Source organism: Schistocerca serialis, chromosome 9 (assembly GCF_023864345.2).
Source record: "Schistocerca serialis cubense isolate TAMUIC-IGC-003099 chromosome 9, iqSchSeri2.2, whole genome shotgun sequence".
Taxonomy (NCBI): domain Eukaryota; kingdom Metazoa; phylum Arthropoda; class Insecta; order Orthoptera; family Acrididae; genus Schistocerca; species Schistocerca serialis.
In genome coordinates, this window is record NC_064646.1 from 139446177 (window position 1) to 139460635 (window position 14459).

Consider the following 14459-nt stretch of genomic DNA (forward strand, 5'->3'; position numbering starts at 1 on the left):
ACGAGGCATCACAACAACGTTTCACAAGGAAACGCCGGTCAACTGCTGTTTGTGTATGAGAAATCGGTTGGAAACTTTCTGCATGTCAGCACGTTGTAGGTGTCGCCACCGGCGCCAACCTTGTGTGAATACTCTGAAGAGCTGATCATTTGCATATGACAGCATCTTCTTCCTGTCGGTTAAATTTCGCGTCTGTAGCACGTCATCTTCGTGGTGTTGCAATTTTAATGGCGAGTGGTGTACATTTCAGCAACGACCTCAAACAAAAATATTTTGATGGCCCTTGTAGCAACAAACATCTGGGAATTCTGACATTGCCCTCACAGTATATATTTTCTTTAATGACGTTTGTTGTTAGCAATATTAGCCTATTCCCAAGAGTTAGCAGCTTTCACTCAGTTAATACTAGGCAGAAATCAAATCTGCATGTAGAATGCACTTCATTGACTCTTGTGCAGAAAGGAGTGCAGTATTCTGCTGCATCCATTTTCAATAAGCTACCACAAGAGCTCCAAAATCTTAGCAGTACCCCAAACTCTTTTAAGTCTAAACTGAAGAGTTTCCTCATGGCTCACTGCTTCTATTCTGTCGAGGAGCTCCTGGAAGAGCTAAAAAATTAAGCAAATTCCAGTGTTACATTGTTGATTTTCTTCATTTAAACTTACGACTTGTCACCTGAATATGTTTTTTTATATTTCATTTTATCTGTTTCTAATATCGTGTTATAATTTCATGTATTGTCTCGTTCCATGACCATGGAGACTGCTCCTTAATTTGGTCCCACGGAACAATAAATAAATAAATAAATAAATAAAAGAAGAAACGTGAGGCAAAAGGGTCAGTAGTGACACCAGCACCCACAGCACACGTGTGTCATACCTACCATGTGTTTTGGTATCCGATACAGAAAGTGAGGTAGAACGCAGGGATGTAGAGGGAGTGATAAAGCTATGAGGGAATGGGGTGGAGAGGGGAGCAGGGATGCATCTTTGATGTTTGATCATAAGTTGATGATTGTGTGCCGTTGCAGTGTGTGTGACGATGCTGCGTCGGCTGGCATTGCTGTTTATGCTGGAGCTGACGGCCTGGGATGTGGCGTCAGACGGTGAGCCACCGGTGCAGAAGTGCTGCGGCCAGCAGCAGGTCCTGGACGCCGGACACGTGTGTCGCAGACGTCAGCTGGGACGACGGAGGCGACCCCTGGTGGTGGCTTCCCAAGAACTCTGTCAGTCTCAGTGAGTCCTGCTGCTGCCCACTGCCGCATGTTGTCCAGCTCTTCAAATCGCCGTGGATGCTGCATAAACTATGAAATTATAGGTTTTTCCAAAAATATTCATCCCATTTCATCAATGGGTATATTTCAATATACCCATATGACTATAAAGTTTTTGTATTCAATGGAACCACCCAATTCTTTAAGGGCACCGCCACCTCAAGGAGTCGAGAATGAGAGTTTCACTTTGCAGCGGAGTGTGTGCTGATAAGAAACTTCCTGGCAGATTAAAACTGTGTACCGGACCGAGACTCGAACTCGGGACCTTTGCCTTTCGCAGGCAAGTGTTCTACCATCTGAGCTACCGAAGCACGACTCACGCCCCGTCTCACAGCTTCACTTCTGCCAGTATCTCGTCTCGTACCTTCCAAACTTTACAGAAGCTCTCCTGCGAACCTTGCAGAACTAGACTCCTGAAAGAAAGGATATTGCGGAGACATGGCTTAGCCACAGCCTGGGGGATGTTTCCAGAATGAGATTTTCACTCTGCAGCGGAGTGTGCGCAGGGCGTGAGTCGTGCTTGGGTAGCTCAGATGGTAGAGCACTTGCCTGCGAAAGGCTAAGGTCCCGAGTTCGAGTCTCGGTCCGGCAGTTTTAATCTGCCAGGAAGTTTCACCTCAAGGAGTGTTTCAGAATTTATTATGAAACCCTCGCTATCCTTTACAATGCCATGCTCTACACGATTTACTTTCCAGAGCCGTGGAAAGCATTTACAGTCCTCCACTTTCTAAAAAATACATTACTGCATCCTCACGGATCTCACACTACCGACCCGTCCACCTCACGTCAGTCTTCACGAGGAACCTTGATAACATCCTCATGCAACTAATCCATCAACGTCTTTTAACATTCATAAGAGACCACAGTATTTACTGTGGCTTTCGTACCAGCTATTGGATTAACGACCACCTTCCAACTATTAATTAAATAAAAGTCCGCCATATTAGTCTCCCTTGATATCCAATAAACTTTTTCGCCAGAAATGCTGTTCTGGACTGCTCTTCAACGAGAAACGTTTGCATTCCTAGTTAACTATACACACTTTATAGCATGCTCCCTTCACAACCGTCTTACATGTGTTACACACATGGTTCCACAACTTTCACCCTACCGCCAGCGTGACTCAAGGCACTGTCATGTTCCCCGTCCATTACACCCTGCACAACGTAGACGCTCCCAGATCAGTCCCTCCCCTCACGAATCTCATTCAGTATGCTGACGTCATCGCTTGCCTGGCTCCCTTCATACCTTCCAGTTTGTCCATAACCCATTCAACATCACTTTAAGCTTCTGATCGTGTGCAGTAATATGCGGAAAGTGCAAGTAAGTCCACAGAAAAGCCAACCCACCATAAACCTACTGCAATGCCCTGCTCATCGAGCTAACCCCGGTGAGAGTGCCCCTGACAGTAGGCAGGCCAAAATTACTAATCGCTGCAAGTTCCTATTTTGGTATCTACTTCTAAATCCTACAAACTACTAACTAACCTACGTCAAGTGCGGTGCTGTCATAATCGGGGTGAGAGTCGTACAGATTTACAACCCTGTATCTGCCACAAACCCATCTCTCTCACTAACACAGTTAAGTATTTAAGACCAACCATTGCCAGCAAACTAATATGAACTGCACATCTCCTTACATACCATACAATGGCTGAAAATGATAAACCGACTCATACAGTTATAGTTGGTGGTGACTTTGTCCTCGAAATGTTGGCGAAAATACATGTTTAAATCCGGATGTACGAGTAAAACCTCATGCGAAATTGTGCTAAGCGCATCCTCAAAAAATTATTTCGAACATTTAGTTCATGAGCCCACGCGAATAGTAAACAGTTGTGAAAACACACTTGACCTCTTAGCAACAAATAATTCTTAACTGATAGTGAGCATCAAAACGGATACAGGGATTAGTGAACACAGCGTTGTCGTAGCGAGACTCAACATTGCAACCCCCAAATCCTCCAAAATAAACGAAAAATATACCGCATCAAAAAGGCAGATAAAAATTCACTTGACGCCCTTCTGAGAGACAATCTCCACTTCTTCTAAATTAACAATGTAAGTGTAGATCAGATGTGACTTGAATTCAAAGAAATACACTCCTGGAAATTGAAATAAGAACACCGTGAATTCATTGTCCCAGGAAGGGGAAACTTTATTGACACATTCCTGGGGTCAGATACATCACATGATCACACTGACTGAACCACAGGCACATAGACACAGGCAACAGAGCATGCACAATGTCGGCACTAGTACAGTGTATATCCACCTTTCGCAGCAATGCAGGCTGCTATTCTCCCATGGAGACGATCGTAGAGATGCTGGATGTAGTCCTGTGGAACGGCTTGCCATGCCATTTCCACCTGGCGCCTCAGTTGGACCAGCGTTCGTGCTGGACGTGCAGACCGCGTGAGACGACGCTTCATCCAGTCCCAAACATGCTCAATGGGGGACAGATCCGGAGATCTTGCTGGCCAGGGTAGTTGACTTACACCTTCTAGAGCACGTTGGGTGGCACGGGATACATGCGGACGTGCATTGTCCTGTTGGAACAGCAAGTTCCCTTGCCGGTCTAGGAATGGTAGAACGATGGGTTCGATGACGGTTTGGATGTACCGTGCACTATTCAGTGTCCCCTCGACGATCACCCGTGGTGTACGGCCAGTGTAGGAGATCGCTCCCCACACCATGATGCCGTGTGCTGGCCCTGTGTGCCTCGGTCGTATGCAGTCCTGATTGTGGCGCTCACCTGCACGGCGCCAAACATGCATACGACCATCATTGGCACCAAGGCAGAAGCGACTCTCATCGCTGAAGACGACACGTCTCCATTCGTCCCTCCATTCACGCCTGTCGCGACACCACTGGAGGCGGGCTGCACGATGTTGGGGCGTGAGCGGAAGACGGCCTAACGGTGTGCGGGACCGTAGCCCAGCTTCATGGAGACGGTTGCGAATGGTCCTCGCCGATACCCCAGGAGCAACAGTGTCCCTAATTTGCTGGGAAGTGGCGGTGCGGTCCCCTACGGCACTGCGTAGGATCCTACGGTCTTGGCGTGCATCCGTGCGTCGCTGCGGTCCGGTCCCAGGTCGACGGGCACGTGCACCTTCCGCCGACCACTGGCGACAACATCGATGTACTGTGGAGACCTCACGCCCCACGTGTTGAGCAATTCGGCGGTACGTCCACCCGGCCTCCCGCATGCCCACTATACGCCCTCACTCAAAGTCCGTCAACTGCACATACGGTTCACGTTCACGCTGTCGCGGCATGCTACCAGTGTTAAAGACTGCGATGGAGCTCCGTATACCACGGCAAACTGGCTGACACTGACGGCGGCGGTGCACAAATGCTGCGCAGCTAGCGCCATTCGACGGCCAACACCGCGGTTCCTGGTGTGTCCGCTGTGCCGTGCGTGTGATCATTGCTTGTACAGCCCTCTCGCAGTGTCCGGAGCAAGTATGGTGGGTCTGACACACCGGTGTCAATGTGTTCTTTTTTCCATTTCCAGGAGTGTAGTATCGGCAATAGTTGCGACACTTATACCAAATAAATTAACAAACGACGGTGTTGATACCACTTGGTACACAAAGCGGGTCAGAATAGTGTTGCAGAAACAACGAAAAAAGAATGCCAAGTTTAAACGAACGAAAAATCTCCAAGATTGGCGATCTTTTACGGAAACTCAAAATTTAGCGTGGACTTCAATGCGAGATGCTTATAATAATTTCTACAACGAAACTTTGTCTCGAAACCTGGCAGAAAATCCGAAGAGAATCTGGTCATAGGTAAAGTATGCTAGCGGCAAGACACAATCAGTGCTTTCTCAGCGCGATGCTATGGATATACTATGACAACAGTGCTGCCAAAGCAGATTTACTGAACACAGCCTTTCGGAATTGCTGCACCAGAGAAGATGAAGTAAATGCTCCAGAATTCTAATCACGAACAGCTGCTAACATGAATAACGTAGAGGTAGTTATCCTCGGAGTACTGAAGCAACTTCGAGAGTATGCTGATGCAATAGCTCCACACTTAACAATCACACACAACAGCTCTCTCGACTGAAGATCCATACCCCAAAGACTACAAAGTTGCACGCAAACATTCAAAAACGGTAGTAGGAGTAATTCACTAAGTCACAGGCCCCTATCATTAACGTCGATATGCAGCAAGATTTTGGAAGATAAATTGTGTTAGAACATTATGAATTACCTCGACGAGAACGGTCTATTGACACACAGTCAATCTGGATTTTGAAAACATCGTTTTTGTGAAACACAAGGTGTTGAGCGCTTTTGACAAGGGATTACAAACTGATTCTGTATTTCTAGATTTTCAGAAGGCTTTTGACGCCGTACCACACAAGCGGCTTGAAGCGAAGTTGCGTGATTGTGGAATGTGGTCTCAGTTATGTGACGGGATTCGTGATTTCCTGTCAGAGAGGTCACAGTTCGTAGTAATCGACAGGAAGTCGTCGATTAAAAAAGAAGTGATTTCTGGCGTTCCCCAAGGTAGTGTTATAGGTCCTCTGCTGTTCCTCACCTACATAAACGATGTAGGAAACAATTTGAGCAGCCGTCTTTGCAGATTTATCGTCGAGGAAGTCATCAGAAAGTTTAAAAAAATGTTTTACGGCTTAGGGAAGATATCTGTGTGGTACGAAAATTGGCAATTGAAAAATGTGAGGTCATCCATAAAGGAAGTATTTTAAACATCGATTACACGATAAATAAGTCAAATCTAAAGCCGCAAATCCAACTAAACTTCCAGGAATTACAGTTACGAAAAACTTAAACTAGAAACAACACATAGAAAATGTTATGGGGAAAGCAGACCAAAGGACGCATTTCATTGGGAGAATGCTAAAAAATGTAACAGATCTACTAAAGAGAGTGCCTAGATTACGCTTGTTCCGTGCTCTTTTGGAGTACTGCTGCGCGATCTGGGATCCTTACCAGATAGGATAAACGGAATACATCGAGAAAGTTCAGAGAAGAGCAGCACGTTTTGTATTATCGTGAAATAGAAGAGAGAGTGTCCCTGACAATGATAAACGATTTCGGGTGGACATAATTAAAACAATGGCGTTTTTATTTGCGGCGGAATATTCTCGCGAAATTTCAATCAAAAACTTTATCCTCCAAATGCGGAAATATTTTGTTGACGCTCACCTACATGGGTCGAAACGATTATCACAATAAAAAAAAGGGAAATCAGAGCTCGCAGGGAAAGATATAGGTGTTTGTTTTTCCCGCGTGCTCTTCGAGATTGGAATAATAGGGAATTACTGCGAAGGTAGTTCATTGAATACTCCGCCAGGCACTTAAGTGTGATTTGCAAAGTAGCCATGCAAATGTAGACGAACTAATAACAGGACGTTCCTGGGGTATTATATTTCTCTACCATTACGCTCAGCTATAAACCCCTCTTCCATCACATCCCACCTAATGCCAACATTTCCTGGATCTCTACCTCAGCTAAATGCTGGAAATCTTTTGAAATCTTAGAATGACAAACACTCTCTGTCGCCCTTCGCATCTCCCAACCCACCTTAACTAACATCCTAGGAAACTGTAGCCCATATTACATTTCTCATTAATGACAAGTACGTTGAATACATCTTTCCGGTCTGCGTTTTGCAAATACATCTTCAAGATCTCAGCTCCTTTTCCACTTATTACTACAAGTAATTACACAATGGGTTTGCAAACTTAATATGTTTATATAAATGTTATCAATAGCAGCATTGCTGTTTTCCATACCTCTGAATGTAAAAGGTACGAAGGAGAGTTATAGTCTATGAGCTGAGCCTTAAAGAGCAGCTGTAGATTAAAACTGCATTAGGCTACAGTGTACACGTTTCTACCCCACTAACTGCGTGATTTGGCCGGAGTTGGCTATGACTAAGCAGCTCGTGTATGTGTAGAATGTGTGCAATATAGCCACCTTGCAAGTCCCCTAGACCTGCGATTCTCAACCTTTATTTTTCTTTGGTAGTAAAGCTCGCTCCAAAGTTACGCGACACCACTGCGTGTGATTTTTTTCATGTGTTGCTGTTGTGGTCGTCAGTCCTGAGACTGGTTTGATGCAGCTCTCCATGCTACTCTATCCTGTGCAAGTTTCTTCATCTCCCAGTAGCTACCTCAACCTACATCCTTCTGAATCTGCTTAGAATATTCATCTCTTGGTCTCCCTCTGCGATTTTTACCCTCCACGCTGCCCTCGAATAATAAATTGGTGATCCCTTGATGCCTCAGAAAATGTCCTACCAACCGATCCCTTCTTCTAGTCAAGTTGTGCCACAAACTCCTCTTCTTCCCAATTCTGTTCAATACCTCCTCATTAGTTATGTGATGTACCCATCTAATCTTCAGCATTCTTCTGTAGCACCACATTTCAAAAGCTTGTATTCTCTTCTTGTCCAAACTATTTACCGTCCATGTTTCACTTCCATACATGGCTACACTCCATACAAATACTTTCAGAAATGACTTCCTGACACTTAAATCTATACTCAATGTTAACAAATTTTTCTTCTTCAGAAACGTTTTCCTTGCCATTGCCAGTCTACATTTTATATCCTCTCTACTTCGACCATCATCAGTTATCTTGCACCCCAAATAGCAAAACTGCTTTACTACTTTAAGTGTCTCATTTCCAAATCTAATTCCCTCAGCATCACCCGACCTAATTCGACTACATTCCATTATCCTCGTTTTGCTTTTGTTGATGTTCATCTTATATCCTCCTTTCAAGACACTATCCATTCCGTTCAACTGCTCTTCCAAGTCCTTTGCTGTCTCTGACAGAATTACAATGTCATCGGCGAACCTCAAAGTTTTTATTTCTTCTTCATGGATTTTAATACGTACTCCGAATTTTTCTTTTGTTCCCTTTACTGCTTGCTGAATATACAGATTGAATAACATCGGGGAGACGCTACAACCCTGTCTCACTCCCTTCCCAACCACTGCTTCCCTCGACTCTTATAACTGCCATCTGGTTTCTGTACAAATTGTAAATAGCCTTTCGCTCCCTGTATTTTACCCCTGCCACCTTCAGAATTTGAAAGAGAGTATTCCACTCAACATTGTCAAAAGCTTTCTCTAAGTTTGCAAATGCTAGAAACGTAGGTTTGCCTATCTTTAATCTATTTTCTAAGATTAGTCGTAGGGTCAGTATTGCCTCACGTGTTCCAATATTTCTACGGAATCCAAACTGATCATCCCCGAGGTCGGCTTCTACCAGTGTTTCCATTCGTCTGTAAAGAATTTGCGTTAGTATTTTGCAGCTGTGACTTGTTGAACTGATAGTTCAATAATTCTCACATCTGTCAGCACCTGCTTTCTATGGGATTGCAATTATTATATTCTTCTTGAAGTCTGAGGGTATTTCGGCTGTCTCATACATCTTGCTCACCAGATGGTAGTGGTTTCTCAGGACTGGCTCTCCCAAGGACGTCAGTAGTTCTAGTGGAATGTTGTCTACTTCCGGGGCCTTGTTTCGACTCAGGTCTTTCAGTGCTCTGTCAAACTCTTCATGCAGTATCATATCCCCCGTTTCATCTTCATCTACAGAGTCTTCCATTTCCATAATATTGTCCTCAAGTGCATCACCCTTGTATAGACCCTCTATATACTCCTTCCTTTCCCTTCTTTGCTTAGAACTGGGTTTCCATCTGAGCTCTTGATAGTCTTACAAGTGGTTCTCTTTCCTCCAAAGGTCTCTTTAATTTTCCTTTAGGCAATATCTATCTTACCCCTAGTGAGATATGCCTCTACAGCCTTACATTTGTCCTCTAGCCATCCCTGCTTAGCCATTTTGAACTTCCTGTCGATCTCATTTTTGAGACGTTTGTATTCCTTTTTGCCTGCTTCATTTACTGCGTTTTTATATTTTCGTCTTACATCAATTAAATTCAATATTTCTTCTGTTACCCAAGGATTTCTACTAGCCCTCGTCTTTTTACCTACCTGATCCTCTGCTAGCTTCACTACTTCATCCCTCAAAGTTACCCCATTCTTCTTCTACTGTATTTCTTTCCCCCATTCCTGTCAACTGTTCCCTTATGCTCTCCCTGAAACTCGGTACACCCTCTGGTTTAGTCAGTTTATCCAGGTCCCATCTCCTTAAATTCCCACCTTTTTGCAGTTTCTTCAGTTTTAATCTACAGTTCATAACCAACAGATTGTGGCCAGAGTCCACATCTGCCCCTGGAAATGTCTTACAATTTAAAACCTGGTTCCTAGATCTCGTCTTAGCATTATATAATCTATCTGATACCTTCTAGTATCTCCAGGCTTCTTCCATGTATACAACCTTCTTTTATGATTCTTGAACCAAGTGTTAGTTATGATTAGGTTATGCTCTGTGCAAAATTCTACCAGCCAGCTTTCTCTTTTATTTCTTACCCCCAATCCATATTCACCCACTACGTTTCCTTCCCTCCCTTTTCCTACTATCGAATTCCAGTCACCCATGACTATTAAATTTTCGTCTCCCTTCACTATCTGAATAATTTCTTTTATCTCATCATACATAGATGAAAAAAACAAACATATAAAGTACACACAGTAGATTTTTTTAAATCATGCAACTACTATGAGAAAAAAATTTACAAATTTATTATGGAAGACTCTTCAACAGGAAATTTTGAACATGAACATAAGACATGTAATAAAACAAACTTATTAAGCAGGAACATAAGTAACTGCAGTCATATACAGCACATATTGTGTTAATGTAAGAACACTACGACATTCACACGTCAGAAACTGATTAGGTAGTAACACATGAACACAATGCAAACTTATGAATCTCAAACAGGAGATAAAAAATAAATGTTAACATTAGAACTACAAAAAGTCATAAAACTAGTGAGATACTTGTCCCTAAGGTTTCTTGCAAAGTAGATCTATGCGTGTAAAAAATCATGACAAACGCACTCTCATCTCGTCTTCCACATGAAGGAGGCGACACCAGTAGCCACATTTTGTTGTCATCAGTGTAGAGAATCAGACTCGCACAAAATAGGGCTTTGTGAAGGACAGTAAAGGAAATACTGCTTTATTAGCAATTTCCGGATTTTCACTATCGGTTGAGGTCCATAAAACATCGACAGCATTTTCTTTCAATTTCGATCTGAGGACTATATCCAATGATACTTTCTATAAGTTGGCCTTTTGCGGAGTTGTTTAATTCTGCTTTCGATACATTTTCCTCATCAGGTGGAATCAACAACTGCCAGCCATAGTCGAGATCGAGGCAATGAATTTGGATATCCACTTCTGTATTCAGGTCACTTGATGAGGTAAAACAGCTGGAAAAGCTGCTATGTCATTCTCTTCTATGGCCAAAATCCAAATGCCGAGTTTATTCGAAAATGAGCTGGTTTTGTCACTTGATGATATGGTCGTTAGTAGGGAGACAATACTGTTTTCAGAACACATTGTGGGTTGCCTATATCAGGGGCACATATACATTCAGGGGCAAACCTGTTGTTCTCTTTTGATTGGGAGGTCCGTAACCTATTGTTCTTCTAAGAGGATTATGACCCCCTGAGGATAACCCATCCTTTCCATTGACAGGTACTTAGCCTATTGTTGCCCCACCCATACCCCTCCTCCTCCTCCTCCTCCTCCCCCTCCTCCCACCCCATCCCTCTGGGAACCCTCCTCATCGATGCAAGCACACTTTTTATATCTATTTGATAGACTAATTAATTAAATAGATCAGTTAATTGACCCGCTCTGGCAAACTCTCCAGCCCTACACTCCCTTTCCCCACCTGGAAATTGGCAGGAAAAAGACTCAACTGATTGACCACTTGGGTGGAAGTCGACTGCAGTGTATGGAATATTGTTTAAACAATTTAGGAAATGAGTGGAATGTTATTCATTTAAACAATTTATGAGATACAAGGTAGTGTATGGAATAAAGTTTATTTATTTACTTAAAGAATTTGCCAGGAAATCGATCACAGTGTGTGGAATATTGTTTAAACAATTTAGACAATGTTTGAAATATTGTTTATTTGAACAGTTTACGAGATACAAGGCGATGTTTGGAATGTAGTTTATGTATTTAGTTAAAGAATTTGTCGGGAAATTGACTGGAGTGTATGGAATACTGTTTACTTAAACAATTTACAGGATGCAAGATGGTGTAGGGAATGAAGTTTGATTAAAAAATTTGTCAGGAAATCGATTGCAGTATTGAATATTTAAACAATTTTGGCGCTTTTTTTACTGTGATAGTGCATGGAAACGTTGAGTAGGTTTAGTTTATAATTGCAGTCAGAGTCAGGGACGTTAAGGCTCTTATTATTTGTCTTCCTCACCTTTCGAAACACATTGGTGTTTGAGGAGAGATGGGAAAACCAGAACAATTACATATCTAAAATTTCATGACGTATTTTGAAACCCACCGTCACTTTCTGCATATGGACAAATTAATAGAATCTCAGAGACAAACTATTTTGTACACATCGAGAAACATACAGTAGTCACACTGCACTGATAGCTAAACCGTGCAAAAGTGGTCTACAGATCATGAATGGAATAAAGCGCAGTATAGTAGCCACTGTTTGGGGTCTCCTGTGAGTGCGTCCTTTGTCAGGGCACCACTGCGAAAGTCAAACTGCCCAATGCCCTAATTAAAGATCAGGTTACGAAATACCACTGACCACAGACTACATATCAGGCTCCTTTGATCCTGCAGCCCCCAAGCAGAGCATCAAGTAGCAGGTGGTGGCATTCAGCTGATCAGGAAATAACAGACTCACTTCCTGTCATTGTTTCTTGCTTCTACAGAATTGTATTCTTAGGGAACCCAGGCCCACAGGCTCATACACGCTTGGGATGGTCAGCGGACAGATATTTTGCTATTGTTGACTGGTCAGCTTTTCTGGAAATTCTTGAAAACACATCTCAGAATGTTGTTCAGCCTCCTGGTATTCACCCCAGAGACATTTAAGTGCCCATTCCTCCTGAGGAAGACAGCACAGCTTTTGCGACTCTGCAATCTTTAACAGCTGTCCAGCAAGGCGACCAGAGGCTCCTCGCCTTGGAGAGGTACAGCTCTGACATGCTGGTGAAGGTTCGCGACCTGCTGGCGGTAGGGGCAGCTGTTCACATGTGACCTGGTGGTGGTGGCTGGGTCGGAGGCAGAGGCATCAGAGGGGGCGGGGGGGCCGGAGGGCGGAGAGGTGAATGAAACATCCTACTGCCCCCATTGACTGACAGGTCTCAGCAGGAATAGTTTGAGAGCAATATACCAGAATTCTAAGTGACTTACTTTCACTAGCATGACAAGGTAACCGACAGACATAAAGTAATTAACGTTGGATGTCTGTAACTATTTGACGATGGTTACGAATATGATTCGTGAGCTGCAACGGTAATCAGGCGTTTTTTCGTTGTGGTGAGGCCTCTTGACGAAAATTCAGTCTCCCACCTCTACAAGAAGAGACAGCCATCATAATGAAATCATCTGTATTACCCAATTTCTAAAGCGATGTGTAGTATTGAACTAATATTTACAGCTCCTCTGTCCTGACATTTGGCTACGTTAAGAGACTTTGTATGTCACGACGGATCTGGATTTGACTACGTGAAGAGAGCTAGAAAGTGAGAAGGCATCATGTGACAGAAATAGAGCATGCTCTCAGCACTCCATCATCAGCCAAATATGAGTTTAATATTCTAGTCCTGTATGCAGGATGTAATAGATACTGAGCTGATAAGAACAGACTTTTTTTTACCTGATGAGAAAATTCTTAGGGGAAATACAGGCTTTGCCATAATGTTATACAGGATTTTCAAACTAAGAATCAGCATGTAACATTACTTTAGCGATGTGATAACACATGTATGCTCCGATTTCTTCCGTCCTCTTCTTTTGTTCTTTATTATATTTTCATTCCCCATCCCAATATGGACAGAGGAGGGTTTTCAGCGGCACAGTCCGGCACTCTTCAGCCACATGACAGTACAAATAAAATGATGAAATGAGACACATAAAAGGCGATAAAAAAGGGGGCAGAAGAACATAATAAGGGGAGACAGTGGAGGTTAAAATAGACACATGCAAGGAGACATTCATTGTGGGACAGTTAAAAAAATCCACATAAAGATAAAAAACACAGTTGGCGATTTGCAGAGCACATAAAATACGCTGAAGTCACATGCAAAAGTTAAAAGTTGGCCACAGCAGTAAAACACATCAGAACGATGACACTATAAAACCACTGCATGAAAAGGAGCACACACGATGAAGAATAAATACTGCTGGGAGGGACCAGCTGAGGGAGGACAGGCCTGAGGAAAATCAAGGAGAGGAGGGGGTAGTGGGGGAGGGGGGGCTGGAGGGGGTAGGATGAGGATAAAGGGAGACAGGGGTACAGGGGATGCACTAAGGAGCAGGAGAGAGGGTGGGTGGGAGAGGAAGAGGGAAGGCAAGTCAGGAGGAGAGACGCAGAAGGGATGCACAGGAAAGGGAGAGGATGTAAGAGGGAGGAAAAAACCGCTCAGGGGAAGGGAATGGGAGGAGAGAGGGAGCCCTTAGGAGGGGGAAGGGGGAAGGAGCGGTTAGAGTTGGTAGGAGGGGTAGATATCAGGTCGAAATTCATAATTCGTGAGAGGTAGGTACTGGAAGGTATGTTGGTGGAGGGTGTGGAGATAGAGAGAGAATAGGGCACAATGGTAAAGGTACGGCAATGGGATGGGAGTAGAGAGGATAGGGGACACCAGGGGGTTTGGTGGATCGAGCCTGTGGGTGATGTACAGGGTGTCAATATGTTCAAGGAAAAGGAGAATATGTGGGAAGAGGATGAGGTCATAGAGGATCTGTGTGACAGATGGGAGGTGGATATGGAAGGTGAGGTGAAGTGCATGTCATTGAAGGATTTGGAGGGTTTTATAGAATCTGGGTGGGGCAGAAATCAAGGTGACACTAGCATAACAAATGATGGGACGGATCAAGGATTTGTAGGTGTTAAGGATGGTGGAAGGATGCAGTCCCCATGTCTGGCCAGACAGGAGTTTTAGGAGACAGAGCCTTTTGTGGGCTTTGTGTTGGATTTTAAGGAGATGGGAGTCCAGGTGAGAGGATGGTCAAGGGTGAGGTCAAGGTATTTCAGAGTAGGTGAATAGTACGATCATACATGGTAAGGTAGCCGGA

General features: G+C 43.7%; 1 protein-coding gene across 1 annotated transcript in view; it reads left to right on the forward strand.

The window, feature by feature from the left end:
• Positions 1-14459, forward strand: part of LOC126419226 (uncharacterized) — a 117458-nt gene that overhangs the window by 40723 nt on the left and 62276 nt on the right. Inside the window, exon 2 of the mRNA XM_050086362.1 lies at positions 1031-1235. Coding sequence (XP_049942319.1) covers positions 1091-1235 — 145 coding nt within the window. The 5' untranslated portion in view covers positions 1031-1090. The remainder of the gene's footprint in view (positions 1-1030; positions 1236-14459) is intronic.